Here is a 25,939-nt window from a genome sequence, read left to right on the forward strand (position 1 = left end):
GCTTTAAAACATCAGTTAGATATTAATAATATCTTGAAGTGTTACAGAAGGATGTGACAGCCTTCCAGTGAACTCTCCAACAGATACAAAGAGCCAGAATTTTCAAACCTGGGTTCCTAAAGTAAAAGCTATATTTAGATACTTAAATAAAAATTACCTGATTCTCAGAAGTGCTGAATACTCAACAAAACCCATTACCAAAGTACTCTTATTTAGAAGTCTAACAGTTTGAAAATTTTGATGAACAATATTAGACATAATTGGTTAGGATCAGATCATGACTGATTATGCACAGGAATGAAAAGGAGCACAGAGAGGCCTTCAAAAGCTCTACTTCACCCCTGGACATCTATGCATGGGCAGCCATAATCCTGTTCTGTGTATAAGTAGACTACAAGTATAAGGGGAGTGTAGGTGTCAACAGTGATTCAGTATTCTCTGAAGGAAGTTGTAGGGGGATGGCTTTGCCCTCTTCCACACTGACAGACTGCAGTCACAGTGGGTAGACAGGGAGTGTATGCTACCGCTCCAAAAAAGGAGCTAATAAGCACCGCCCTTCAGTATGCTCCTTCCCGTATTATTAGAAAAATAAGTATGCCTGTATGCACTTTGACACCTCTGTCTAGTACTTATAAAGACATTTTTGTTATGTGTTGGGGGTTACACAAACATGGATACTGTATCCATTTGAACTGGACACAAACCAAAACCCTACATCCAGATGTCTCTGAATTTTAGGTAAGTTCAGATCCAGATGTGAACTCTGCAGCTAAGGCCCATCTCTAGTTTCCATTTACATTATGTTTGTGTATATTCATTGTAATGGATAAAGCACAATAAAATGGTGGAAATAATCTCTCTTCATTTCTTTTTAAGATTACGCAGGTACAGAGTTCTAGGGAGCAGCAACTCAGACTCAGACCTTATCTCTCGTCTGGCTCAAATCCTTCAGAATGGATCTCAAAAACCAAGGAGCTCCACCCAGTGTAAAAGTCCAGGATCACCACATAGCCCAAAAACGCCACCCAAAAGCCCTGTCATCCCTCGACGCAGCCCCAGTGCCTCCCCTAGGAGCTCTTCCTTACCCCGTACAGCCAGTTCTTCACCATCCCGGGCTGGACGGCCCCACCATGACCAGAAGAGTTCATCCCCACACCTTGGGAGGAGTAAATCACCTCCTAGCCATTCAGGCTCCTCATCCTCTAGGAGGTCCTGCCAACAAGAGCACTTCTGCAGCAAACCAAGCAAGAACGGTCTGAAAGGATCCAACTGCTCCTGCCACCACTCCCCAAACACTAAAACCCCCACAGGAAAGAGCAAATCGGCTAGTAAACTTAGCAGATAGGAACTGAGCCTTGACAGGTGTAAAAGCCTTCTCGTAATTTGATGCATGTTGTGTCTGTGTATTGTCTATTTAAACAAAAAACAAACAAACAAAAAACCAAAAAAATCAGTGTTGAGTCCTTGCATTCAAAAGAAAGTAAACATATGATAAATTATTTGACAATTCATAGTGTGTAAATGAGTGGCCAGGCATTGCCTAATGACAGGCAGCAAGCAGATCAGGGAGGGTGGTAGAGGTCAGAGAAGGACAGTCAAAGATGTGTGGAACATTTGAAGTTAAAATTATCTCTGAAGTGAGTATTCTAATAGGGTTTTTTATTTATTTATTGTTTTTATGTTGTATACTTAGGAGATTCAGCCTAATTATTTAAGGCCTTTCTCAAAGAAATGTAATAGAACCTGAAACATCTGTTTTTATTTCCACAATGACACCACCACCTCTGAAATAGGTACGGCTCAGGCATTTATTTGTAGAATTTTAAATAAGCACATTATTTGGAAGATAATATTTTTAATTTGTGAGTCTTTTCAGTGTCAGGCTGTGCACATCTCTTTCTGAGTCATTCGGTGTCCATCTCTCCCCCCCTCTCCCCCCCGCCCCAATGGTACAGATTCCCCTACTTAAAAAAAAAATTACTCACTTTACCTGTTCTATATACTGATGACATTTTAAAAATAAGTTTTAACATTTTCTGAGTTTTTATAGTGATATTTTGCAGGGCATTTGTCTTTTGTTAGTATCCAAGAACCTTTAAACATCGGTCATGTTGCTTTTTTCCTTCTGGGTCCATGGTTCTCCTCTCCGGGCCTGTATTATGTATATTCTGGAGACAGTCATTCCAATCTGAGTTATGGGAGAAAGAAGGAAGAGTCTTCAGGCGGAGGGTTGTTGCAGACTTACCATATACTGCTGTGTGTATTTGGTCAGAAGTATGTAAACTGTTTGTCTGAAAGTCTGTCTGAGTGCAAAAGAGAGCCTTTGTTACAACTATCATTTTCCCATTGGTTATGGACCACTTAAATCCTTGTTGACCTTATTCACAATGTTGCTGTCTTGACATTAAATCCAAGATGGCAATACTGAGAAGGAGTAGAGAGAACTACAAACTCAGATTCGTTTTTTACCTTGGAATTTAGCTTAAGTCTAGAAGATGAACTGTATGTGTATTCTCAGTGCTGAAAGGTGAGTGCAGAGCCTGTACACTTGCTAGGTTATAGACAAGAGGAATAAAGGCCTTCACTTCCATTTCCTACAGAATCTGAATGAGAATATTTGGCAATATAACCAGAAGGAAAACAAATCTCAGACAACTTCCCTGTTTGGATTTTTGTCTTCCCTTTTGCCCTAATGTCTCTTAGGGAAGCCAGACCCCTTCTCTGTGAATAAAGTCCATGGTGCCTATTTTCCCCAAACAGTTTCCTTTAGTACTCACTTAATATGCTGTAGAGGATCATTGTAGGACACTTTAGGGGTATGGTAGCCTTTACTATGTTCAGAAATGGAGAGTGGATCAGAATAGTTTAAAACACAGGAGTACAAGTCTGAAAGGGATACACTAGCATCCCTAATGCTACCTGTCCTAGCGGTGCTGGATGTGTGGAAGCACTGTCAGTTACTGATCTGCTTGCTGTAGTCATATGCCTTTCTAGCCAGCATCTGTGCTTTTTATTTAACCTCTGTTTGCTGCCAAACTAGTACCTTTGGATTGAAAAGGAAATATTTTCTCTCTGAGCTAACACATTTCTAATGCTGCATCACAGCTGCCCTGGAGCTGCACTGAATTTCACTTGTGCTGTCATAGTGTATTGGGATTTTCTTTTTCCTCCTGTGTATACTGTTTTCCATAAGTAATGTAGCACAGTGTGGAACCTTAGTTTCATTCAGGTTTCAAGCACTGCAGTGGAATGCAATAGGTAGGGCATACCTGCTGTTTCTGAAGAAACTATATTATTGGAAAGGCTTTTTTCTTTGTATTATATTGTATAATAGGTACTATACTAATGATTGCATGTCCTCATGGTAAATTATATAATATAAATATTTATAAATATATATATATACATATGCTTATATAAATTCACTTACTCTTTCTCATTCTCCATTTGTAATTTATGGACCACAGACGATGCAGTTCTTTTTCTGTTGCGTATCTGAATACTCTTGGCGTTACATCTCTCATTTCCTGAAAATAGTTTCCTGGCATCCACAAAGTCAAATAGCCTTCATGCCTCAGTACAGGGCTGAAGGGTTGGTGATTTGTCAGCAAGCCAGTGTTTTGTGTCTCAGCCTTTTCCTTTAATTTATAGTTTTGTGTGTGTGTCTGTTTGCGTGTGAAACAGGAGCACAGACTCAGAAGTACTGTATCTTTGATTATAAGATAGGATTTTTAATAACTGTTTTTTCATTTCACAATGTGCATTTTTAAGCTGCAACATTGCTCATGATACAGGAGCAGTCACAGTTAATGAATACCTAATAGATGACTATGACAAAAAAAAAAATAAAACCCCATCTTTTCCTTTTCGATTTCCTTACCTGTCACCTTGCAGTATACACTATCGAGAGTTGGATCCCATTGTAGACCTCTCTCCTCAAGGCTCTGCTGATACTGTCTCTTAAGGCAGTGTGGCAGCTTATGATAATTTTTCATTCTCAATTTTCTGAGGAGCATTCTCTTTGGTCTTTGAGTTAAGTCCTATATCAGTGAGATCTGTGGGAGTTTTGGCATTAACTTTAATGGGGGCAGGTTTGGGCTGTGTGCCCTTCCCCTGAAATATTGAAAATAAGGTATTTACATTTTCTCCCTGATATAGCAGGATCCAGAAACAGGTAATCACTGTTATTGTAAGAATAGTTTGTTTTACAGGTGAGGGGAGACATAAAACTCAAGATATTTTCCTTCTCTCTGCCAGAGACTAAAATATATCCATATTGTGCAATATTACGTAATGGTGAATAAAACTGAGAATATTGATCTTGTAGAAATACATTACTATTTGCACTTCTTGCCAATATAAAGAGAGGAACTACATCAGAATGGGGGAAAGCTCAAAGCAGAGGATGGTGCTTTTGGCATTTTCAGTGCAATGCAGGGTAAAATAACTTTATGTCCCTGGTGGTGGCTGCGGATTTCGGTGACTCAAACAGATTTTGTATCTGGTTAGAAAACTACTGAGTTACTGATAGAAGCAGCTTTACATTTATGGATTGATCAAGATTATAGCCTCTCTTGTACTCTTCTTCCCACTTTACTTTGTTGGTTATATAATTCCTTCCCCGTGAAGGTAACAAAATTGAGTATTATGAACTAAACTATCAGCAAATGTAACTCTATGGTAATCAAGCCCTGTGTAATTGTCATCCTTGTAATATTTCTAGAAGGGCCTCTATCATCATCAGTGACCCTATAAAGAATAAATCCCAACAATGTAAATATATAAATAATTATACATTTAATTCCAGTTGTTTAAAACACTAAAGGACAATGGCCTGTGTAAAGTCTAAGTAAATGGCTTTCTGCAGGGAACCTCTGCCGTGCTTAGAATAGGGAGAATCTTCCCCAGAGCAGCTGCAGCCATTCTGCACAGTTTGCAGTAGCGTCCCCTTAACACGAAGGTTAGTTCGTGGACCCACTGGCTATACCATCCTTCAATCCCAATCTCCATTTCTGTGGAGAGAACTGCCATGCAGCTAAGACCATACAGGGCTTTCAGATTCCTCCTGCACAGTTCCTCTTCAGTATCCTCCATGTATTCTGAAACTGTGGCAGTTCCACTGTTTTCAGGGGTCTTTTGTGGCCAGGTTGGAGAAGTTGGGGAAGGGGCAGAATTTCCCCCGGCCTTTATGACTGCCAAGCCCTCCAGAGCATTTTTGCACTGCTGTCAGTACGGATCCCTAAATGTATTAAATGAAATAAAATCCAGCATTTAATATTTTACTTCTAAATAACAGATTTTTGTGGTGCTATTTTGCAAGGTACAGTGTGCTTAGTTTGTAGTTTTTAAAAATGTATCTTAATATTGGCAAAACCTTTTCATGGTGCACTGACAGCTTGTTTGATTAACTGTAGGCAAAATCCTGCCCCAGACTTAATGAGTTATGCGACATGCAGGAGCTAGCAGAGAGAAGGATGCTAAGCATACATCTGCCACTAGAGCAGGGCAGGGTGGCTCAGGGTGGGCATAGGTAATATGCTGCTAGGTGCACTGTGCTACTGCCCTAAAAAAGGAGCCATACTTAGCCCCAGCTACCTGTATATATATTAGCTGGCTGGGTGAGGGTGGTGGGGCGGGGCATTCCCTGTAGACAGCAACCATATCCTCTCTGGGAACTACAAGGCAAAATCCTGTCTTGATGTTTGCACGGGTGAGAAACAAGCTCCCTACGCCCTCACCTCACAGAATACTCATGAAGCACAGGGCTGTATCTTGTCTTATATGTTTAAAAGTGGGCTGACGGACTTTTCATCTTTTAAGGCCTGAGTTCTGAGAGCTCTATTCCATGCATTGCTGGGGTATTTGTGATCATTAATTATAGCAAGGGAAACGCTGAAGCTGGTCTTTAAAAGTAGTTCCATTCACCTTCTATTTTTTTGGATAAAAGTGTGTGGGAACTACCTTAGCTATTGCCTCCTCTTGGTTAGAATTCAGCTGCAAGAACTAGCTGAGGCCTACTGTACTTTCATTTAGTTTGACCTCCTCCTTGAACTACCCGTACTTATCCCTGGCTAATTGCCGCACCGGCCCCCTTCCAAATCATGGGCATAATCCTACAGTCCTAATTTGGGCAAAATGCCCATGCTCCCTATAAGTGCAGTAGCATTTGTGGCAGTGGCTGAACTGTAATGTACTATAAACCACGTTCTTCTCTCCCTCCCTAAAGTAGAACTTAGGCAATGTCTGTCTTACGCTACTGTCTCCCTGTCTGTCAGCAAGCGACCTTTTCCTCAGGACGCTAAAGGATATGAATTCTTGTAGCAACATCAACATGAGAATGAAGAGCTGCCAGAGGGTAATTATTTCAATTTCTTAAAAGTGAGTTAGTGGCAAAGAACTGGTGCATGCCTCCCAATACTGTTTGATGTGTATTTTTTTCTTTTTGTTTCACCTAAAATATTTTTGCACATTTCATTTTGGTGACAAAATGAACCTTCCAAAATGAATGGGAGGAATGAGTAGCAATCACAGTCCAATTGATTTCTAGTCACTCGGGTATAAAATAACAATTTGCTTTCTTATGGGCCTGATCCTGTGAAGTGCTGAATGCTCTCAACTCCTGTTGACTTCTATTAGAGTTGAGGGTGCTCAGCAACTTGCAGGATTAGGCTCATAAGTACACACTATCATTCCAAATGTCTTTTGGTTCAACTATGCTTTCACTGTTACACAGTCAGAGGACCTGGTTACTATATTGACAAAAGCTGTAGTACTTAACCATGTCCCCTGTGTTTAACTGTTAAAAGCTATGGATGGCCCTTACTGTTACTGTAACTTTTAGTATAATGCCTAATCCTTTCATGTATCTCTTTGGTGCAAATGCAAGGAAACTAGACAGTGAACAAATGAATCTTAAGGTATACCTAAGTTACCACAATATACATAAACACCCAATCTGTACTTTTCTGGCCTCCCACCTGAACTCCCCTTCCCCTGAAACACAAACACACAAATCTCTTTGGGAAAAATAAATGAAATAAGGGGAAGATTGGATTGTGTAATGACTCGTACTACCTGGGTTTACTGTAGCATGCTGTCTAAAGCAGAGGAGTCTGTATAATCACAGTCACAGCAGGTTTTAAATCATCTGTCTTTATTTTAATATTGAGTCAGATCTTCCTTTAAGACAAAAATATATAGAAGTTTATTATCTCTAGGTACAGTATGTTAACTTAGTGGCTACTTCATTCAAGTTTTAATTTATATTTTGACTTTCATTCCATCCATTGTCACTAATAGTGTCTCTTCAGAGTAACAAATGACAAACCTCTAGTACTTGCAATCTTTCCTGTATAGTATATGCTGTTTTTGTTAGCTAGTCACTTTCCAAGATGCTCAGCACGCATGCCAGATAATCATGGGAATGACTTTCTCCCTTTGCAAAAGTTGTTCATTGAGGGGAAATTATATTCAGAAATTAATATGTGGCTGATGCATAAAGCTAGCACAAGAGATTGTTCTGAACTGCAAGGCTCAGATATTGAACTGAATGTTCTCAAAGATGCATGATATCTGGAGCCTCTGTTTTGGTTCAGGGTCCATCTCTCATTAGTGCTAGAGACTGTGCAGTGCAAAACTTGAGCTTGAATATAACAAAGGCTTTAACTGAAATGCTGAAATAAAGAAACCCTGCTTATCTTCAAATGAGTATATATTGATTCCGATGTTTGCTTGTTAGGCCTTCAGCAATATCCTTATCCAGTGCAAATGTTGGCTTATATGATCTATAAGTTTTACTGTCTACTACTTTCATTCCTCCTGCATATGGGTAACTTAGATCTTGGGCTGGTCCAGCCATTTGCATGCAAGTGAAACTCTCTCATTGAAGTCAGTGGAGGTTTTGTCTGTGTATGGACTGAAGCAATGGGCCCACTGTGAGGATATTTACAGTTACTGGTTATTTTATTTGGAAAATGAATGTGTTGTGGCCACCGTGCAGACCTATGCCCCATCCTCATTTATTATAGCAACTGCTGTGACCAGGGCTGCAGAGCCCATGGTCTCTAAAGAAATATCATAAACAGGCTGCCCATAAGAGGTGTTGACCACGCACAATTCTCAAAAGGAATTTAACTACCTCCAGTGGAAATTGCAGGTGTTAGCCTCCTTTCAGGATCAGTTCATCTGTGAACTGGCCAGTGTATAGGGTGCTCTAACAGCAGGACAGTTTGTATCTTCCCCAAAGATACAATGTTGATGGGTCTTGTCTTCCCGTGTATGGAGAATGGGAGTCCTTATAAACTCCTATCTACTGCACAGCAGAGCAAGGTCATGATAATTTGACACTGGGGAAGTCGGTCTTTTTAAAAAAAGCTATTTCACACCTGCCTGACAGAATCCCAGAAGTAGGTTGCTTGGAAACTCTTCCCTGTATTCATACTACCTTCCCTGGCCAGAGAGCAAGGTTCCAAAGTCTTCCTCTGACTTCTGATTTTCACCTTGAATTAGCCCATACACAAGTTGTTATGCTGGCGCTGGCAGCAACTGATTTTCAACTGCTTTCCTACAAGTATCCAGTCCAATAAATTAAGGAAATCACCAGCAATTCTTAGAGACAAGTAGTAAACTTTTCAATCTGTGAACAGTTGACTGCTAACCTAAAATCTTGGGGCAATACCACAAAGAAATGAAAATCTGTAAATCAACGAAAGATAGAATGTTCAGTGAATCCAATAAGAAGACATTTAACAACTCAAGATTAAAATCTATGGTATAATTCATTTACATTTTTCCCAGAGCTTATTAATGACCATTGTGAGTCCTCCAGACTCTCTTGCCCTGTACTTGTTTCCCTCTCCCCGCACAATGAAATCTTGTAAGCCATTTTTTTCTTTTTGCTCAGGCATCCAAGAACATAAGCTGTTGCAGAAGAACTAATGCCCTTGTAATGGTCATTTGTATATAAAGGTGTAATTATTTATTTTTTTTCCATTTGTACCATATCAAGGCTTTGTACAATGTTTTATGTTCTGTTTTCAAATTATTTTGTATTTTATTTTTATAAACTGGTTCTAAATAAAATATTCATTCAGCATGCAAAACTGCAATCCTTGACTGCCTATGAATGATGAGTTTACTGTTTATAAAGCTCCTAACCAATTATTTTTATAGCCTATTTCTTGACTGTTGTAATTCTGAACTTATAAATGGAGAGAAGCAGCACCAATTGTGTTATGACATACTGTACTTTTTTGTTACATAAAAAGTACACCGTGGAATTGTGTTGGCACCAGAGCAAGCAACAGTGAGATGTTCATGTTGCATACTGGAGTGGTTGAATCAAAGAGCTCCTACTGATTCAGCAGCCTCATACTCTGTATTACTGTAGAAAGGGTAGACACTTTAGCTTTGCTCTATTTCTTGCCCCACTCCTTCCCATCCAACCAAACAATGATTCTGCTACAGGTCAAGTTCAGTGTAGTAAGAATCTGGCAGATTCCAAATCTTGTCATTCTGCGGCCTGGTCTACACTAGGAAGTTAGGTCAGTATAACTACGTCATTCAGAGGTGTGAAAAATCCACACCCCTGGACGACACAGTTAAACCGACCTAACCCCCAGTGTAGACGGTGCTAGGCTGATAGGAGAATTCTTCCATTAACCTAGCTACTGCCTCTCAGGGAGAGGGATTACCTATGCCACCAGAACTCCTCCCATCACTGTAGGTAGTGTCTTCATTGAAGCGCTACAGTAGTTTATGTGTAGACATACCCTGAGAAACCAACAGTCTCCTTGGGTACCTTCCCTCCAGTCAGAAAGGTCTCTGTAGTCAGTGTCTTCATAGAGTGATGGCGATTATTCTCCGTAAAATGGTCCTGGCTGTTACTGGCCTTGCAGCCCCATCAGGAGACCAGCCTCATTTGTGAACAATATATCTGAGCTGCAGCAATTAGGGAAGTGTAAGAAGTAAGGCTGTTATAGAAACCAGACAATTTTCAGTAACAGTGTTACTCGGTCACTGGTTGGTCTGATCAATGTTACTTCTGTTATTCAGAGAAGATTTTCCCCCTTTCATATCTCTCTGATAAAACAACAGATATAGATAGGCTTAATCCCCTTCAGAGATTATATTTGCCAGGAACATACATGCATTTCTCATTCCCTATATGCTGTCGAAAATATTGTCTGGTCTGTTACATGGCAAAATGGAATATTTTTGGTGAAGTCCACAGCAGCAGGGAAAAAGTCCATCAACGCTATTACAGCTATAGCACCACCTACGTGTGCTATGCAAGTGCCATGCTAGGTAATGGTAACACAAATTAAGGGCCCAGTCCTGACCCCATTAAAGTCAATAGCAATACTCCACTGGCTTCCACAGTAGCTGGAACCAGGCCCTCACCTATTTTCTTTTATGTAGATAATTTCAAGTCACTTCACACAATAGGAAGCATAAATCCAGAACTCATTTACACAGTAATAATCCCAGAAAATGATGATGTCTTGGTTTAAAAGCAGGAAGGAATTCAGTGGCGTGCTTCAGGAGGGAGAGCTTTCATCTTGGATGTTCTGTGTCAGTAGATCAGTTGAGCACATAAAGGAATGACTGCTTAGGCATATGATGGTGGGGGTCAAAATAGCTATTCTATACACTCTGTACTGGAGCCAATGTATAGATCTTTCACTGCTCTAAACTTGGTTTAAAAGTGGATCATATCACAAGTGAAGGAGTTTTGTCTTAATCTGACTCCTGATTAATGTAAGTAAATGACACAACTACTATAGTGTCTCTCAGTATGCCTTGTTCACGATCACAGTGGAGGTACTTGTCCACCTACTGTTCCTAGAGTCTCAGGAGTTCCACAGCACTTGACCTACAAACATTAACTGCTTCTGAATTGAAAAATCCAATTGCTCTTAGCAGGGACTTAAACTTCAGTGTGATAGAGACTCAAGCTAGGCCCTACCAAGCAATGTTGCCACAGGGCAAATGCAGCAATTCAACAATTGGAGAAATGGCCTTGAAAGAAGTGGCTGCTGTAGTCTGGACAAGTTGGCAGTCACTGCCCAGGATGATTAGGTGAGCGTTAGAGCACAACATTTCACTAAGCTAACTGGAATGTTACAGAAGCATTAATCACTACTTGTCCTACAAGAACAGAACAGAGGCGAAGGCTGCGTTTCAGTTAAAGGAAATACAACTAGATGAAGCCCACATCTCAATGAGTGGAATCTGAATATACGAACTCCCACCATGTTAATATGTGCACATCAGGCAAACAGGAATCCTATGCTATTCCCAAGCAATAGGAAGCTTTTAATATCACAGGACTCAGAAAACCTGGTAAATGATTAGTAAAATAGTTGTACCTATCACCTGCAGCAACCGCTTTTGTGAAGTAAAACTTCTCAGAAGCCAGACTATCACTTCGAAGAAGGTGCCTAGCCTGTATTAACCCGCATTGTCGATGTGCCGTATGCTTGGGTTGCAGTATAATCTTGCACACGGTACATGGACCAGGGCAGTGAGGAAGAACACACACCAGCAATATTACTACTGCAGGTTTGTTTTTAATTAGCCAGCAGCTGCCAGATTAAAAAAAACGTATACAGGCACTGAAGTTAATATAAAGGAGAATAAAAGGGAATCTTTTCATCAGAAGTAAAGGGAAACTAATGAGCTGGAGAAAGTTACGCAATAGTTTCCAAAGGTGATGACAAAAGAACCCTACTTTTGCATTTGTGATCCTTGCATGTAACACTGATAGAACACACCTAAGCTCCGAAGTCTAAACTACTTCAACTCTGGCACCAGCAGACAGGATATGTGTTTGTGCTGGTGCCAGGTAACAGGCCATCCTTGTCTCAACCTTTGGTTTCTTTCTTTCTGCTGTAGGAAGTGATGTAACTGCCAACAGTAACTATTGTGGGGGACAGAGGGTTAGCTAAGTTCCCCCCCATTGTGTATAATACTAGCTGGAAAAAATGTCTCTGGGAGTTTTTAAATTTGACACTGTATGCTCTTGCCAATTTTTAATTTTTCAGATATTTTCTTTCAGTCGTCTGGATAATTTGTTTGATTCGTTCTTCAGCAATACCTGAGGAGCTGCCAGCTAGAATCACAGAGCTCTCAACATAGTCAGGCCCTTTTCTACACAGTCAGTCCCAAATGCTGGTTGTGGAGACTCTGTACAGGCTATGCGACTGAGATTTGCTCAACTTCAGGCAGCAGTTTCACAGGCTGTAATAAGGGGATGCTATTTTGGGGCCCTGAGAAAAAATCCTTGCACCACTCCCAACTGCTGAAAGCTGTTGATATCCCCTCAGTTTTATCACAGTTTGAAGCAAAGGGCTTCATCATCTCCTTAAAGTGCAGTACTGCTGTCACAACTGATGGTAAAAATGATGTCTTACTTAACAAAGCCACATGGTTTCTTAGCTAGGAGAGGGGGAGCTGGACTCTGTGGGTATCTGTACAGAGCAGGCATACATACAAGTCGCAATGCAAAAATCAGACTTTTGTTCTTTCTAGCAGGAGAAGTAATGGTTCTCCTTGGCTCTTATTTTCTCCAGGGGTGGCATTTAGGAATTGTTTTCTCCTCAGACTCTCCTTGCTCCCATCCTCTCTTCCTTCAGGATGTAGTATGGAACTATCTTTTTCTTCCATGTTTGTAAAGTTCCCAGCACAATGTGGTCCTGATCCATGACTGGGGTTCCTAAGTGCTATGATATAAATCATGATAAGGAATGGAAGATCTTCTAACACTTCCACCCAAACAGAGGCCCAGCACATGAACTCTTTCAAGAGCCAGGAGAGAGAACTTGCTCTGCCCCAGGCTAAGCCAAACCCTAACTAGTATACTGAGTAGCAAGTCTGTCAGTTCTGGACAATATAGGACATGGGTTTCTCTTCTACCTCTTTCAAATGGTGTGACATTTGTCCCCAGAAAGCATGCTGGCTCTGTTGAAGACAGAACCTGGTGCTAAGCTATACCAGCAAAGATTGTTCCATATTGAGAGCCGGCATCATTCACCAGAAATGAATTTTTTTGCTATATTTCTCTTTTTAAAAAATTATGTGACAAATAACACCCTCCACTTTCATTGCAGTTAAGCAAAATGCTTCTGCATCTGAAGAGCTGGAACTAAACAGTGACCAGATGGATCAATGCTGGATGAAATCTGAGCAGCACATTCATGGATCAGTGGCTCTGTGGCCTAGTTCTATCCCATCCCCTGAGGAGGTAAAGTTGCCAAACTCTTGGGATACCTTGCACAGACCAGATTTTTTTTTTAAAGTCTTTTTTAAAATACAATAAAAATAGCAGATACTAAATTTAAAGTAAGCTATTTTTACAGTTTGGTTTTAAAAAAATACACAACTTGTGTAACTAACAGATTCTGCTTCTGTTATTCAATAACTGTAACATTACCCTACTCCATCATACCTTTTATGTTCAAAAAGTCACATTAACCCAAAGAGGATACAGACAAGAGTCTTAGTCAAAATAAATTTGATTTTTTTTTTTGAAAGAAGACGGTGAAGAAAACAGAAGAGAGACATTAACCAACTGCAACAGTTAGTGTTAACAAATTGGAGATTGGTAGTTAGTGTCAAATGCCACCTAATGTGAAACTTTCCCCACTGGGGAAAAAAAAGCAGGAGGCAAGTCCAATTTGCTCCATTATAGTCAGAGGCTGGAGCAGAGCATACAACAGTACCGCTAACATCAGTCACTTTACATATATTCAAGTTTTACACATCTGCAAAACAGAAATAGTAGCAGCCATTTGGATGTTCTTTCTTAATGGTTCTCAGGGGTGGTCTAGGAAATTCCGAAGGGCCTGGTTCTTGAGACATAGAGCTGGAACTGCAGCTACTGCTTCTGCTGCTACTGCCAGCCACCTGTGCTCTGCCTCTGTCCTCAGCTGGGGAGATCTGGGGAGACCCAGGACTCAGGTACCCTGCTGTGGTCTGAGTAGAGGTGGTGGCATAGGTGGTTGGGCCAGTGTTGTTTTTCACATAAACATTTTTGATAGCCACCAATGTGTGTGCCATAATACTGAGGCTGTTGCTGAGATCTTGCATGCCTTGCTGCAGCAGCCGAAGGTTGTGGTTGACACTGTCAAAGCCAGACTGGATCACCTGCATCTGGTTCTGCTGGATCTGCATTAGGTCCTCTTCCGTAATTTCATTTTGGTCTGTCTGAGACCGGCCTTTTGTTTTGGCTTTTACTTTCCCAGACAAACCACTCCCAGCTGTTCCCAGAAAGGGCAGTTGCTCCTGGCTAGGTGGAACCACAGCCATGTCCTCAGAACTTTCTTCTGGCTCCACTACCTTCACTACTATTTCCTCTTTTAAGTTCATCTTCTCAAAACAGGGTTGGTGGGATGGACCAGGATCATCTGTAAACCCTAAAAGGGCAGAGAGGAGGGGAAAGAAAAAAAAAAAACAGAAACAGGAGTCAACAGACTTCATTATCTCTGTGGTCACTCAAACCTCTGCCTGCCCAGTGAGCACGATTGGCATTTACGTGGTAGTTAATACTTCTGCTGTCAAGACCCTATAATGATGACTTGTACTGTATTATCCCCTACACTTGTAGCATAGATATCTCCTTTAGTAGAAAAAAATATTGAAACATGCTCACTGTAAATGACATAACTGAGCGATGCAAATCTCAGATTAAAATCACTCACTCCCCAATAGACCAGCCAAAAGCATTTGCTACAGAAGAGATTAAGTTCATTCCAAGCTCTTATTTTCCTTTCTCCCAGCTCAGCACAAGAAACCCAGTATCTGCAAGGCAGAAATAAGTGACATCCTATCTGAATTGCTCCTCCTTGCCTGAAGTAAGATTCATTGCACTAAAGCTCATACCTTGCAGACCCATGCACAACAGGGTGTAATTTACCCATTGGCTGCAGTTTACAAAGGCTGGAATTTGCATGGTGGAATGCTTTCTTGTGAGTGGAAGGAATGATCCAAATTTGCACATGTGCAGGTGGGTCTAATGCCCCACATCCACGATATGTCTGTTCACTTTTCACGACCTATCATGCAAAACCTGCCAACAGTTGAGCATCTATGTGATTTAGGTGAGGAGGAAACCACCATTAGCAGAAATTATTTTGAAAAAAATGGGTTTGTTGTACAGTAGAGCATCCTTAACTTGAACACAACTGGGACCTCTGGTGAATCAGCAAGTAAGTGAAGACTTTTATTGTTGAAGACAAGGATCTGCTTCTCAAATCATGCTGTGTTCTTTTCTTCTCAACTATAATTACTAGTGACTTGATACTTTATACAGTCTAACCATAAGGCCACATAGTGTTCTATGAGGGTTTCTTTACTCTTTGAAGCACAGAATGAGAAGGCAAACGGATACTGCTTAAGACCCTGATCCTTACATTGCTTACCTTGACTATTAAGAGTACTCCCACTGAAATCAGTGGGACACCTCACAGGAATAAAGTTAAGCAGGTAAATAAGTATATGCAACATCAGAGATTAACAATGCACTTTGCAGCTAAATATGATGAACATGAGACACACAGACTTAACACGAATAAAGATCCCCCATAATGTAAATTAATTTTTCACATAAACAAGATATACATCATGGCCCATAAAACACTGGAAGAGGAGGGCCTCACTGGCACAGAGACTGGCATAAGCAAGCACAAGAAGCTTCAAGCCCAAGGCTGCCTGGGGTAAGTCCCTCTTACATCTATGTCATTTGTACATTACACTACTGTCTCATGTGAGTAAACAGGAGTTGTGTGTGTGTGGGGGGGTGCTCAGTGCTGCTCCGAATCTGTCTCTCAGAATGCACCTCAAGGACAGGCTGCAAACCAACATCTACCAGTGCTTAAAGCGGGGGAAGGAGTCACAGCGGGTCACCGACAGGGCAAAAAAATCATCATCAAGAATGAACTGGGTCACTGCGGGGGGGCCTGGCAGGAAGCTGCATTTTACCAAAACTGCTGCTCCCCGCTGGTGAGAGGAGCCCCCTTTCAGCGCCGAACGGGGGGAAAGAAGCACAAGGCCGCCCCCGCCCGCCAGTACGGAGCCCTCCGGGCGCTGCACAGAGGCTGAGCTGGCCCCTCTGCGGGAGGGATGACCCGCTCTTCTGCTCCAGTGACCTGGCGGGGCTAATTCCCCGGCTCCATGGCAACGCCGACTCCCGCCGCGCCGGAGGCCCAGACCAGCGGGGAGGGGAAGCAGAAGCCGAGACCGGGCGCGGGGCGCATAGGGGCCCGCTCCCCCCTCACCAGCCCCGGAGCTCACCGAGGTCCACCACGGAGGCTCCGGGCAGATCCAGCGTGTCGATTCCGCCCACGATGGGCACGGCCTCGGCGGGGCCGAGCGCGGAGCCGTAGGCGCGCTGGTGGTCGGGCTGCGGGCCGGGCTGGGGCATCTCCTCCGTGCACAGCAGCAGGCCGAGCCCGCCGGAGTGGCCGGCGGGGCCGCAGCCCTGCGAGAGGCGGCAGAGCTTGCTGCGGTCGCGCCGCTTCAGATCCCTCCAGCGCTTCTTGAGATCCTCCACGTCGCGGGGGCAGGCGGCCACCGGGTTCACCTTGTGCCGGATCAGCTCCCAGACCCGCCGCTTCTGGCCCGGGGAGGCGCGGCCCGGCCCCGCTGCGAACAGCATCTGCTCGTGCTTCAGCACCTGCTCGATCAGCACCTCGGTCTCCGCCTCGTTGAAATTGGCTTTGCGCCGCTTGGGCGAGTCCTCGGCCATCATCCTCCCCGGCGGGCGGGGCCCGCGGGCCGCCCCGATCGCCGCGCGGCCGCCGCTAGGCCACAGCCCGGGCCCTGCTCGGCAGACCAACGCCGCGCACGAAAGCGAGGGACGCGCAACCCCCCGGCGCAGGCGCCCCGCGCCCCGCTTGTTGACATGGGGAGAGGGCGGGAGCCGGTGTCAGGGCGGCCCCGCCCCGCGCAGCGGAGCCGGCGCGCGCCGCTCCCGAATGGGAATCCCAGCTGAGACTCGCGTCCGCCCGACTTGCTCCCGCCCACCACGGGCACTGAGCGTTCTAGCCCCGCCCCTTTCCGCCGTCACAACCACACCCCACGGCGCAAATCTGATCCCAGTCCTCCCCTAGCCGAGGCTCGGTAGGCGAGTAGCGGCGCTGTCCTCGCCCACGTGGTACAGCATTCTAGCCCCGCCCACAGCTGGTGTGACCCGCGCTTGGGGGACAGGCGGGGCCTGCCTCCGCCCCCTGCCGCAGCCGCTCTTGTTCGCGCGCCGCGACGTGCGTTGTGCGCCTGCTCGGCGGGCGGCCGGGGATGGCGGCTGTTTTGGAGCTGGTGCTGCGGGAGGAGGTGGCGCCCGGCGCCGTGGTGCGGTGGCTCGACCACGGCCCCCGCCACCGCCCAGCCGAGGTAACGCGCAGCCCAGCACCGTTGTGTGGCGCTGCTCCGCCCTCAGCGGGGCGCCGGGGCCTGCTGCAGCCCGGACTCCCCGCCCCGGGCGGGCCAGCGTCTTGGGCTGCAGCCGGGCTGCCCCGCGGCGGCCTCTAGGCCGTACGCCCAGCCCGCCGGGGCGCCGCTCGCCTGGGCACGGAGGGCTGGTCCCGGGGGCTGCAGGGCTCCCTCCCTCCCTCCGCACTCGGGCCCGAGCGCGCCACCCTAAGCCCCGGCCTGCGTCCAGGCGTGCCGGGCGCAGCGTCACTAGAGGGCAGGAAACCTCGTGTCGTGCTCGGCACGGATCTGAGGGGAGCCCGGGCAGCCGGCGGGCCAAGGCCGAGGCTCTCCGCGGCGCAGGGCAGCCCACGAAGTTGGCGCCCCGGTGCTGGGCCCTGGAGGTGGTCAGTGCTTACAGCGAGCTGGAGGAAAACAATGGGGGAGGAGCAGCAGCGGCGCTGGTAAAGAAGTGCTTGGGGCGTGTCCCTCCTCAGCGGCCCAGCCCCACCAATGCCGACATAAATAAAGTGCCAGGTGTGTGTGATCCTTTGCGGCCTCCCCATCCCCCCCGCTTTTAGCCCTGCCCGTAGTTTCCATGAGCCGTGCTCCTGTGTTAAGAGAAGAGTAGCTAAAGTTACGGTTTACGTTAATTAGGTACAGCTTTTTATTTTTTTTCTGGCAGTTTGCAAGCCCTTGGTGTGACCCACAACACTGCTTGGTGATTGTTTTGGTCTGTAGCCGCTGAGGAAGGCTTGGCCGGGTGAAAACTTAGCTGGGTGTCCAGATAAACTCAGCCTGAGCTACATATCCAAGTGTATTTACAGAACACTCGCCGAATTCTCTTGTAGTCCTGAAATGTGGCGATCGCTGTAGTTTGTGAGCTCCATCTGCTGGTTTTGCAGCAAGCTGTTATCAAACGCTATTTTAAAGAGACAGTCTATTAACACCCTCTCATCAACCTGATAAGTGAGATTTAGCTTGATTATTACTTGAATAGGAGACTTCCAAAGAAATCCAGGATGCTGCAGGAAGAGAGTGGCAGTTTCATAGCAAAAAGAAAAGGAGTACTTGTGGCACCTTAGAGACTAACCAATTTATTTGAGCATCGGATTCCGATGAAGTGAGCTGTAGCTCATGAAAGCTTATGCTCAAATAAATTGGTTAGTCTCTAAGGTGCCACAAGTACTCCTTTTCTTTTTGTGAATACAGACTAACACGGCTGTTACTCTAAAAGTTTCATAGCACTGATCCTTCTGGGTTAGTCCTGAGTAATTGCTCCAGTGGAGTACTTGTGAGTACTGTGCTGTGGTCAGTGCTGTCTCATGCATGAGATTTAAAATGCTTCATTAAAATCTCTTGGCATTTTTCATAAGTTAGAGGTGGTAAACACTATTTTTACCAAAGGCCACCTCGGGTAATTACACTATTTCTCTTAGCTTCCTGTCTAAAACTGTATAGCATTTAGTTGTATAGCATTGCTGCTGAGCAGGTATCACTTTCTAATGCATCAGTTACTGTGAATCAAGGAGTAGCTGAATTTACGTTTGTGATGTGTTTGGAGTCTTTTTGGGAAGAAAAGTGCTGTATAAATCAGGGTGGATTTGATTTAAATCACTAGTCAGGAAGACACTATTTAATCATGGATTTCTACATAAAAGTGCATTCTTGGTTGTTAAAACCTTAATACATATTCTTCACAACTCAGAGATAGATGTAGGTTTCATTTTTAAAAGGTATACACTATACATTTTTAAAGTGATTTATTTTGAAAACTTTCCAGATTAGTTTTACAGCTAATCATAAATGAAATAACCAAACAATCATTCATTTTATCAAAGATAATTGAAGCTGATATTTATGAAGTCCTTGGGAGGTGAACTATCTCCAATTCAACAGGTTAATCATTAATATTTGGAGGATTTTCCTGCCATGCTGTATTAAGAGGAGAACATCACCAAACAGACATTTAAATTGTTTTATTTAACTAAAACATCACATTATGTATTCTGGATTTTTTTTCTTCAACAACAAACATAATATTTTAACAAAACAAGCATTTGAATTTTTGAATTTAGTTAAACATTAAAGTTTTTTAAAATCAGGTTTGTTTTGTTAAAATTATTTTTAACTAAAATAGTTAAATTAAATTTAAAAAACAAAAATTCAATAGACTATGTCAGCCAGGTCAACATGAGAAACTTAAAATATGGGCTTCTGCAGCTAACTCAGTCATCTTCATTTTCCTGTTTATTGATAATCTGGAAAAGAAAAACAAGCTTTCTTGCTTTTTCAGGTCCCAAATGATTTCTCAATTTGTAATGAATTAGTCCAAAGGAAGAAAATATTCTTTTAACAGCAGTAGCTGCTTCTGCTGGTGTAGAAAGTGAGATTATCGCTTCAACAGTCTCTGATTCAAAGTGCTTAAGTGACCTCCACCAGTTCACTGGTGTGACTTTCTTTAAAACATCAGCAAACATATATTTCTTGAATGGTTCTAATTCCCAAACTGGTCTCTTTTACGGCCTGCTGCCATTATTTAAAAACATTTTTGCTGTTAACAAGCATGTTCTCTCTGGAGACACACATCCACAGTTTGAGAACTGCAGAACTAAGCATCTCTGATGTTTATCTTCTAGACTGAGCACTGAGTCCCATTGGATAGATAGAAAGATTAACCTAAATCTATACAGAAGCCCCTGACACCCCATAAAATTGGGTCCCTAATCCATGAACTATTGGAACTCATTTACAAAACTTTTTTTAAACATTACATGAATTTATAATCCCTATTCCATGATATATCTTTGAACTATAATGTATCTTAATTAAAACTATCTTTAGATAGGTTTTTTTCCTCAAAAAGCATTGTATCAAAAATCCAATTTAAATCTGATGTTTTTGATTTAAAAAAAATCATTGATTTTTGTCCACCCTGATATAAATGTAGTTTAATTATGTGATTGTAAATAAAAGGAGACTCTATGGGAGAATAATCTATATCCTGTGGAAAAGAGGTCAAATCAAAAGATACTCACTGCAGTTTTGAAGAGGAGAAGAAGGGAAAGAAAAAAAAAAGCAAAGGGAAAGAGATAAAATTGAGGTATATTGTGAAGTCATTGTCGGTGCAGCTTTGCCAGCTAGAAGAATATTGCTTAAAAGGGAGATTTGAGGTCTAGATGCACTGAACTAGGAATCAGGAGACCTGGATTCTGTCCCTGGCTCTCCCACTGCCTTGCTGTGTCATCTTGGGCAAATCATTTAATCTCTTGTCTTTTTCCTCGTACTTGTCTATTTGGGGCAGGAATGTCTTCTTGTATGTGTAGAGGGCCTAGTAGTGAGTCTTGGTTGGGGCCTCTTGGTTCTGTTGGAATACAAATAATAAATAAACGTTGGTTGTGAGCGATTGTGTTTTTGGGATTGTATTTGAAAACAGGCTTTGCACGTTATAGCATTTTCTGCTTAAGGACTTCAATGTGCTTTACAAATATTAACTAACCCTTACAGCTGTCTCACTCATTAGGACACTACCCCTATGAGGTAGACAAGTAATATTCGCATTTTCATAGATTTTTAAGGCCAGAAGAGAGGATTCAATCATTTCATCTGACCTCCTGTATATAACACAGACCTTAGAATTTCACCCAGTTACTCTTGCATTGTGAGTTCATTTTACAGGTGGGAAACCTGATTGTTTGACAGGGTAACTGTCTTGGTGAAATGTGAAGTCCTAGAATACATCAGGTGTGGTATTTCCAGTAGAGAGAGGGAAGTGTTAATATCCTTATATAAGGCACTGGTGACACCTCATCTGGAATATTGTGTGCAGTTCTTGTCTCCCATGTTTAAGAAAGATGAATTCAAACTAGAACAGGTGCAGAGAAGGGCTACTAGGATGATCAGAGGAAGGGAAAACCTACCTTATGAGAAGAGACTTGAGGAGCTTGGCTTGTTTAGCCTAACCAAATGAAGGCTGAGAGGAGATATGATTGCTCTCTATACATACGTCAGGGATAAATACCAGGGAGGGTGAGGAGTTAAGTGCCAGTGTTGAGCCAAGAACAAATGAGTATAAATTGGTCATCAACAAGTTTAGGCTTGAAATTAGATGAAGCACAGGCACGGACTTTGTGATTTCCCCGGGGAGAGCTCGACCTCCCCGCTCTGCCCCAGACCCCACTGAGCACCCACTTTTTTTTTTTTTTGTGGATGCTCCAGCCCACGAGCTGGCACCTATGAGATGAAGTGAAGGAGGAGTGAAGTTCTGAAGCAGCCTTCCGGTGGAGAGGGTAGTAAACCTAACTGGTTTCAAGGCGGAGCGTAAGTTTATGGTGAAGGGGATGGTATGAGACTGCTTACAATGGCTCATGGCCCATCTGTGACTGCTAGTAACAAATATCCCCATTGTTCAGAGATGGGACTAACTAGATGGGGAGGACTCACAATTGCTACAGAGAATTCTTTCCCAGGTGTCTTGCTGATATGCTCATGGTTCAACTGATCGCCAGATTTTGGATTTGGGAAGGAATTTTCCCCTAGCTCAGATTGACAGAGACCCTGTTGGGTTTTTGCCTTCCTCTGCAGCATGAGGCACAGGTCACTTGCTGGTTTGAATAGAGTAAATGGTGGATTCTGTGTAACTTGAAGTCTTTAAGTGATTACTTGAGGATATCAGTAACTAAGTCAGAGGTTATGGATCTATTACAGGAGTGGGTGGTGAGGTTCTGTGTCCTATGGTGTGTGGGAGGTCAGACTAGATGATCACGATGGATGCTTCTGGCCTTAATATCTGAGTCTAAGGGCATTTAGCAAGTCTGCATCAGAGCTGATAAAAATCTAGTTCTGTTGACTCAGTTTTGTGCTCTAACAAGTAGAGACACTTTTGGAAAACAATGAACAGTGGAAAAGCACTGAGAGACTTTACAGATTTTTCTTACTTGAGCTGGAAACTGAAATTCATTTGCATTCTCAGCCAAATCTCCCGGCATGTGCTCCTTGAAGGGCACATATATGAAGCAAAGGAAGATAGTAGTTCCATTGCCGTCTTTCTTAAGAAAAAGCTCCATAAAAATAAAGTACTTGCTGTCTTCTGCATTTCCTGCTTTCCATTTCACCAGGGTCTCACTTAGGGAAACAAAGCGTTTCCTCTTTGGATAAAGCCTAAGAGAGGAGAGCATAAGGCCTAAGAGAGGAGAGCACAAGTATGACAATGTGGTTGCCAGGTCTCAGTACAAAAAAGAATTAGTATCCAAGAGAGTTCTTCTGGCAGTCTGTCAAACTTTGCCTAGTTCTATTGTGAGGAAAATAGAAATGTGATGCACTGAAAGAGCAGTGCCACTTTTTTTTTACACTGCATACAAGGTTTTACAGTATTATAATAATTTTAAAAAGCTGATGGTAGAATTCTCAGATAATTTACAGATCCTTTTAAGGATTATGTTCCCATGAAGATTTAAAATCTTATATATTGTTGTTGCATTTTTATTTAGCTTTCTTGAATATTAGTTTTATGCATCATAAAAGTTGCCGCACACTATATTTGGAGCTCTGTGGTCTCACAAGTGAATAATATGACTTCATTAAAATGTAGTAAGAGCTTTTCTCTTCTGTTGTGTCTTGCACATGAGGATCTCAAAGCATTATATAAATAATCATTTATTTTTGGAGCACCTCCTGAGGAAGTAAATGGTATTAGTAGGTAACTGGAGCACAGAGAAGCTACAGGCTTAATAAATTGTCCACTAATTTTGTTTGCGTCAATTTTTGGTGCCCTACTTGAAACATTTTAAAGGGGCCTGCTTTTGAGGTGCTGATCACCCACAGCTCTCAATGACTCTAGCACCTACCACTGCACCTAAGCATTTCTGTAAGACAGGCCCCAATGGTTTCCAGCTGGGAAGGCAAAATTAGTGGCTGCTTTTGAAAGGAGGTTGGGCCTGAGGAATAATTGTCAGACTAGGGAATTCTGTAGAACCAAGAACTCCTGAATCTGTTCCTTGCTGTAACTACTAGAGACACTCCCTTAACTTAAAAGTATTAGAATCCATGATGATGGTGAATTCGTGCCCAGTATTTGAGAGAGAGAGAAACAGATTGGAGTAAGTCTACGGGTATCTTTATTAATGTTTTGTTCTCTTTCCTTGCAGGAGAACCATGTCCATGACAAGCTGGTACCTCATAAGTTGCTTCAGAAAGACTTTGTGCCTTTCCTGTTGAATTTTTTAAGGGAACAGACTAGTCAGATCTTGACCAATGGGCCCTCTACCCCTGCTAAAACCCCAAATTCTAAGACCCTCAGGAGCTCAGCTAGCCATGGGAACCAAAAGTCAGGGTCAGAAAGGAGGATAGGCAACTCAGCAGGGTCATGCAGCAGCCGAATGCAGCTCTTTCCCCAGAGGACCCCTGCTAGCTCCTGTACCCCAGGTGCTAGTTTTCCCTCTTCTGCTGCATCAAGTGGCTCTTCTGCCTTTACTGGGTCAAGCTTGTCTGGCCCCGGCAGTGATTTCCCCAGCACCAGCCCAAGCTTTGGTTGCAGCCCTGTGTTCAACCACAGTGAGAAACGTTCATCTCAGAAGGCCAATTTGGGCAGCTTCCTTATGCCCGCACCAGATGTCCAGCCAGTGAGGCGAGGCAGAAGAAAAGGCAACAGTTCTGCCAATGCCACTGGCCGGCAAGTGGCTCGGGACCTAGGGCGAAGCCTCACTGAAGAGGAGGATGGGAAGGGTGACAGCACATCGTTGAGTGGCGGGAGGAGGAAACGGAGTGAGGTGGGTCCTACCTCAGCCAATTCCCCACCTGATCAGCTGAACCTCAACAACTTGGAGGAGTTCCCACCCATGAGTGCTGCTTCTGGCTTGACAAAGTAAGAGCAAGTCTTCCTTGTTGCACTCTTATTTTTCTGATCGTGCTGGCAGCATTGAGTACTGCAGGTTATTTCTTGGGAGCAGCTGACACTGTTATCTCACAGGTAATAATATATAGATGGTCTTATAACTGTCTCAGTTATGAATGTTTTGTAATAGATTGCAGGTTAGGGGGCTGTTGCTATGCTGTGCCGTCTGTGTTTTTCAACTCACCATGCTTCCTTCTCCCCAGTATCCTTCTGAGGCTCCTCTAGGGGCTCATTTTCATTGGGAAATCTTACCATTAAACAGAGTTGTGAAGAGTTGAGACAGTGGTGATATGATGCTGAGCACACCTTTGTCCTTGTTTGCCATGATCAGTGAGTCACAGTCAGTCAGCATTATCTTGACTCTACAGTTGTATTTAAACATGATAGGGCTTACCCTCAGTATAAAATCCTAAGTGTCTCCTCTACTTTGCTGCGGCTGTCTGGAACGGCTGCCAGGATGGCAAACAGGCATTCTGCGACCTCTGGTGGCAACAGCATTGGCAGGTGAGGCATCATGTCCTCTGGCTCTGTGGTGCCAGTTAGAGGGGAAATGGGTCTCCTGTGGTAATGGGCTGGGTAGATGGTTGACATGTGGGTTCTGTTTAATTCTTGAAGTGCATGAGTTTCCCCTGGTTGCTAATGATTTTTTCTAGCTGGGCTGGCGAAGGGCGTAGCTCTTCCTCGTGGTACATGCTGTTGGTCTCTCTCTCTTTTTTAAATGAAAGCTAAGATTCACTGCTAGGTCTCAATAAAGGAGAAATCAGGCCCCTTTAAGGTCTCATGTTTGCCACCTAAAATTACTTCCGAAAATTTAGGTCATGGCAATCTGCAGGAATCTGAAGGATGTGTGATTCTGAAAGTCCTCTTCAGATCAAGGCAGGGGCTTCTGCGGTTAGACTTAGCTGAATGTAATGTAGGTCTGGTCCACTAATCTTACCCACCTTAACTCTCCTTCCCTTTAGTAGACCTCAGAGTTCATAGGTTCAGAATTCCTAATAGATGCTACAGTAGCTGATGCACAGCTCTCCATAACACAAGGTAGGCTACCAGAGTTCTCTTCCTGTGAATCAGTGATCTTTCTACCTGCTCTCTGTCCAGGACGTATAGTTACGGTTGAATCTGTACTTAGCAATTCCTGTTAGGCCTGGTCTACACTGAGGTAATATTCGTTTTCTCTTTCTCTCCTCCCTCCCACCCCCATTAACCACCTTTCAGGGAGAGTCAAGCTTCTGCTGCTTGGTCTGTGCAGTGGCACCAACCAGTTCTAAAGTGAGTTAATTGAAGTGATTTTAGAGCTGGTTAGAACTCTTGGTTCTCCTGAGAAATAGGGTCCCACATGGAGGGTGGGGATTTAAAGATGGGAAATCCTTATGATGCTCTGTGAGATGGCTTTGACCTGCAGGATATAATGCATTTCCATCACAAGCAGTAAGTTTCAAATTGCAGAGTATGTGACTGATGTGAAAAGTGTGAGGAGACAAGTCAAATATAAGACTGGAAGTAACAGTATAAGGTAAGGTCCCTAGCAGCTAACATGTAGCAGGCAGCAGATTCATTGGGAAAAGAGATGTCAGTTGTAGAACACTGATTTTATCATCATTTCTACATTTCGTTTAAAATGACATATTACTGTTCTATGGA

The 25,939-nt window shown here is 43.4% G+C and overlaps 3 protein-coding genes across 8 annotated transcripts in view; 2 read left to right on the forward strand and 1 right to left on the reverse strand.

The window, feature by feature from the left end:
- TTBK2 (tau tubulin kinase 2) overlaps positions 1-9,101 on the forward strand; it is a 227,017-nt gene extending 217,916 nt beyond the window's left edge. For all 3 annotated transcript variants that reach the window (XM_048854904.2, XM_048854906.2, XM_075129683.1), the window contains one exon: positions 877-9,101. In XM_048854904.2, the coding sequence (XP_048710861.1) occupies positions 877-1,345 (469 nt within the window). In that variant the 3' untranslated portion in view covers positions 1,346-9,101. The remainder of the gene's footprint in view (positions 1-876) is intronic.
- A 2,916-nt stretch (positions 9,102-12,017) lies between these two features.
- LOC125638785 (uncharacterized) lies at positions 12,018-16,836 on the reverse strand. Its single transcript, XM_048854915.2, has 2 exons — positions 16,291-16,836; positions 12,018-14,414 (listed from the first exon to the last, which is right to left on the reverse strand). The coding sequence occupies exons 1-2, from the start codon at positions 16,745-16,747 to the stop codon at positions 13,756-13,758; spliced, it is 1,116 nt and encodes a 371-aa protein (XP_048710872.1). The 5' UTR covers positions 16,748-16,836; the 3' UTR covers positions 12,018-13,755.
- Positions 16,837-17,030: 194 nt separating this feature from the next.
- Positions 17,031-25,939, forward strand: part of CDAN1 (codanin 1) — a 43,821-nt gene continuing 34,912 nt past the window's right edge. For all 4 annotated transcript variants that reach the window (XM_048854899.2, XM_075129681.1, XM_075129680.1 and 1 more), the window contains exons 1-3: positions 17,031-17,388; positions 23,553-24,268; positions 25,514-25,567. In XM_048854899.2, the coding sequence (XP_048710856.2) occupies positions 17,293-17,388; positions 23,553-24,268; positions 25,514-25,567 (866 nt within the window). In that variant the 5' untranslated portion in view covers positions 17,031-17,292. The remainder of the gene's footprint in view (positions 17,389-23,552; positions 24,269-25,513; positions 25,568-25,939) is intronic.

This window comes from Caretta caretta, chromosome 6 (genome assembly GCF_965140235.1).
Source record: "Caretta caretta isolate rCarCar2 chromosome 6, rCarCar1.hap1, whole genome shotgun sequence".
NCBI classification, from domain to species: Eukaryota; Metazoa; Chordata; order Testudines; family Cheloniidae; genus Caretta; species Caretta caretta.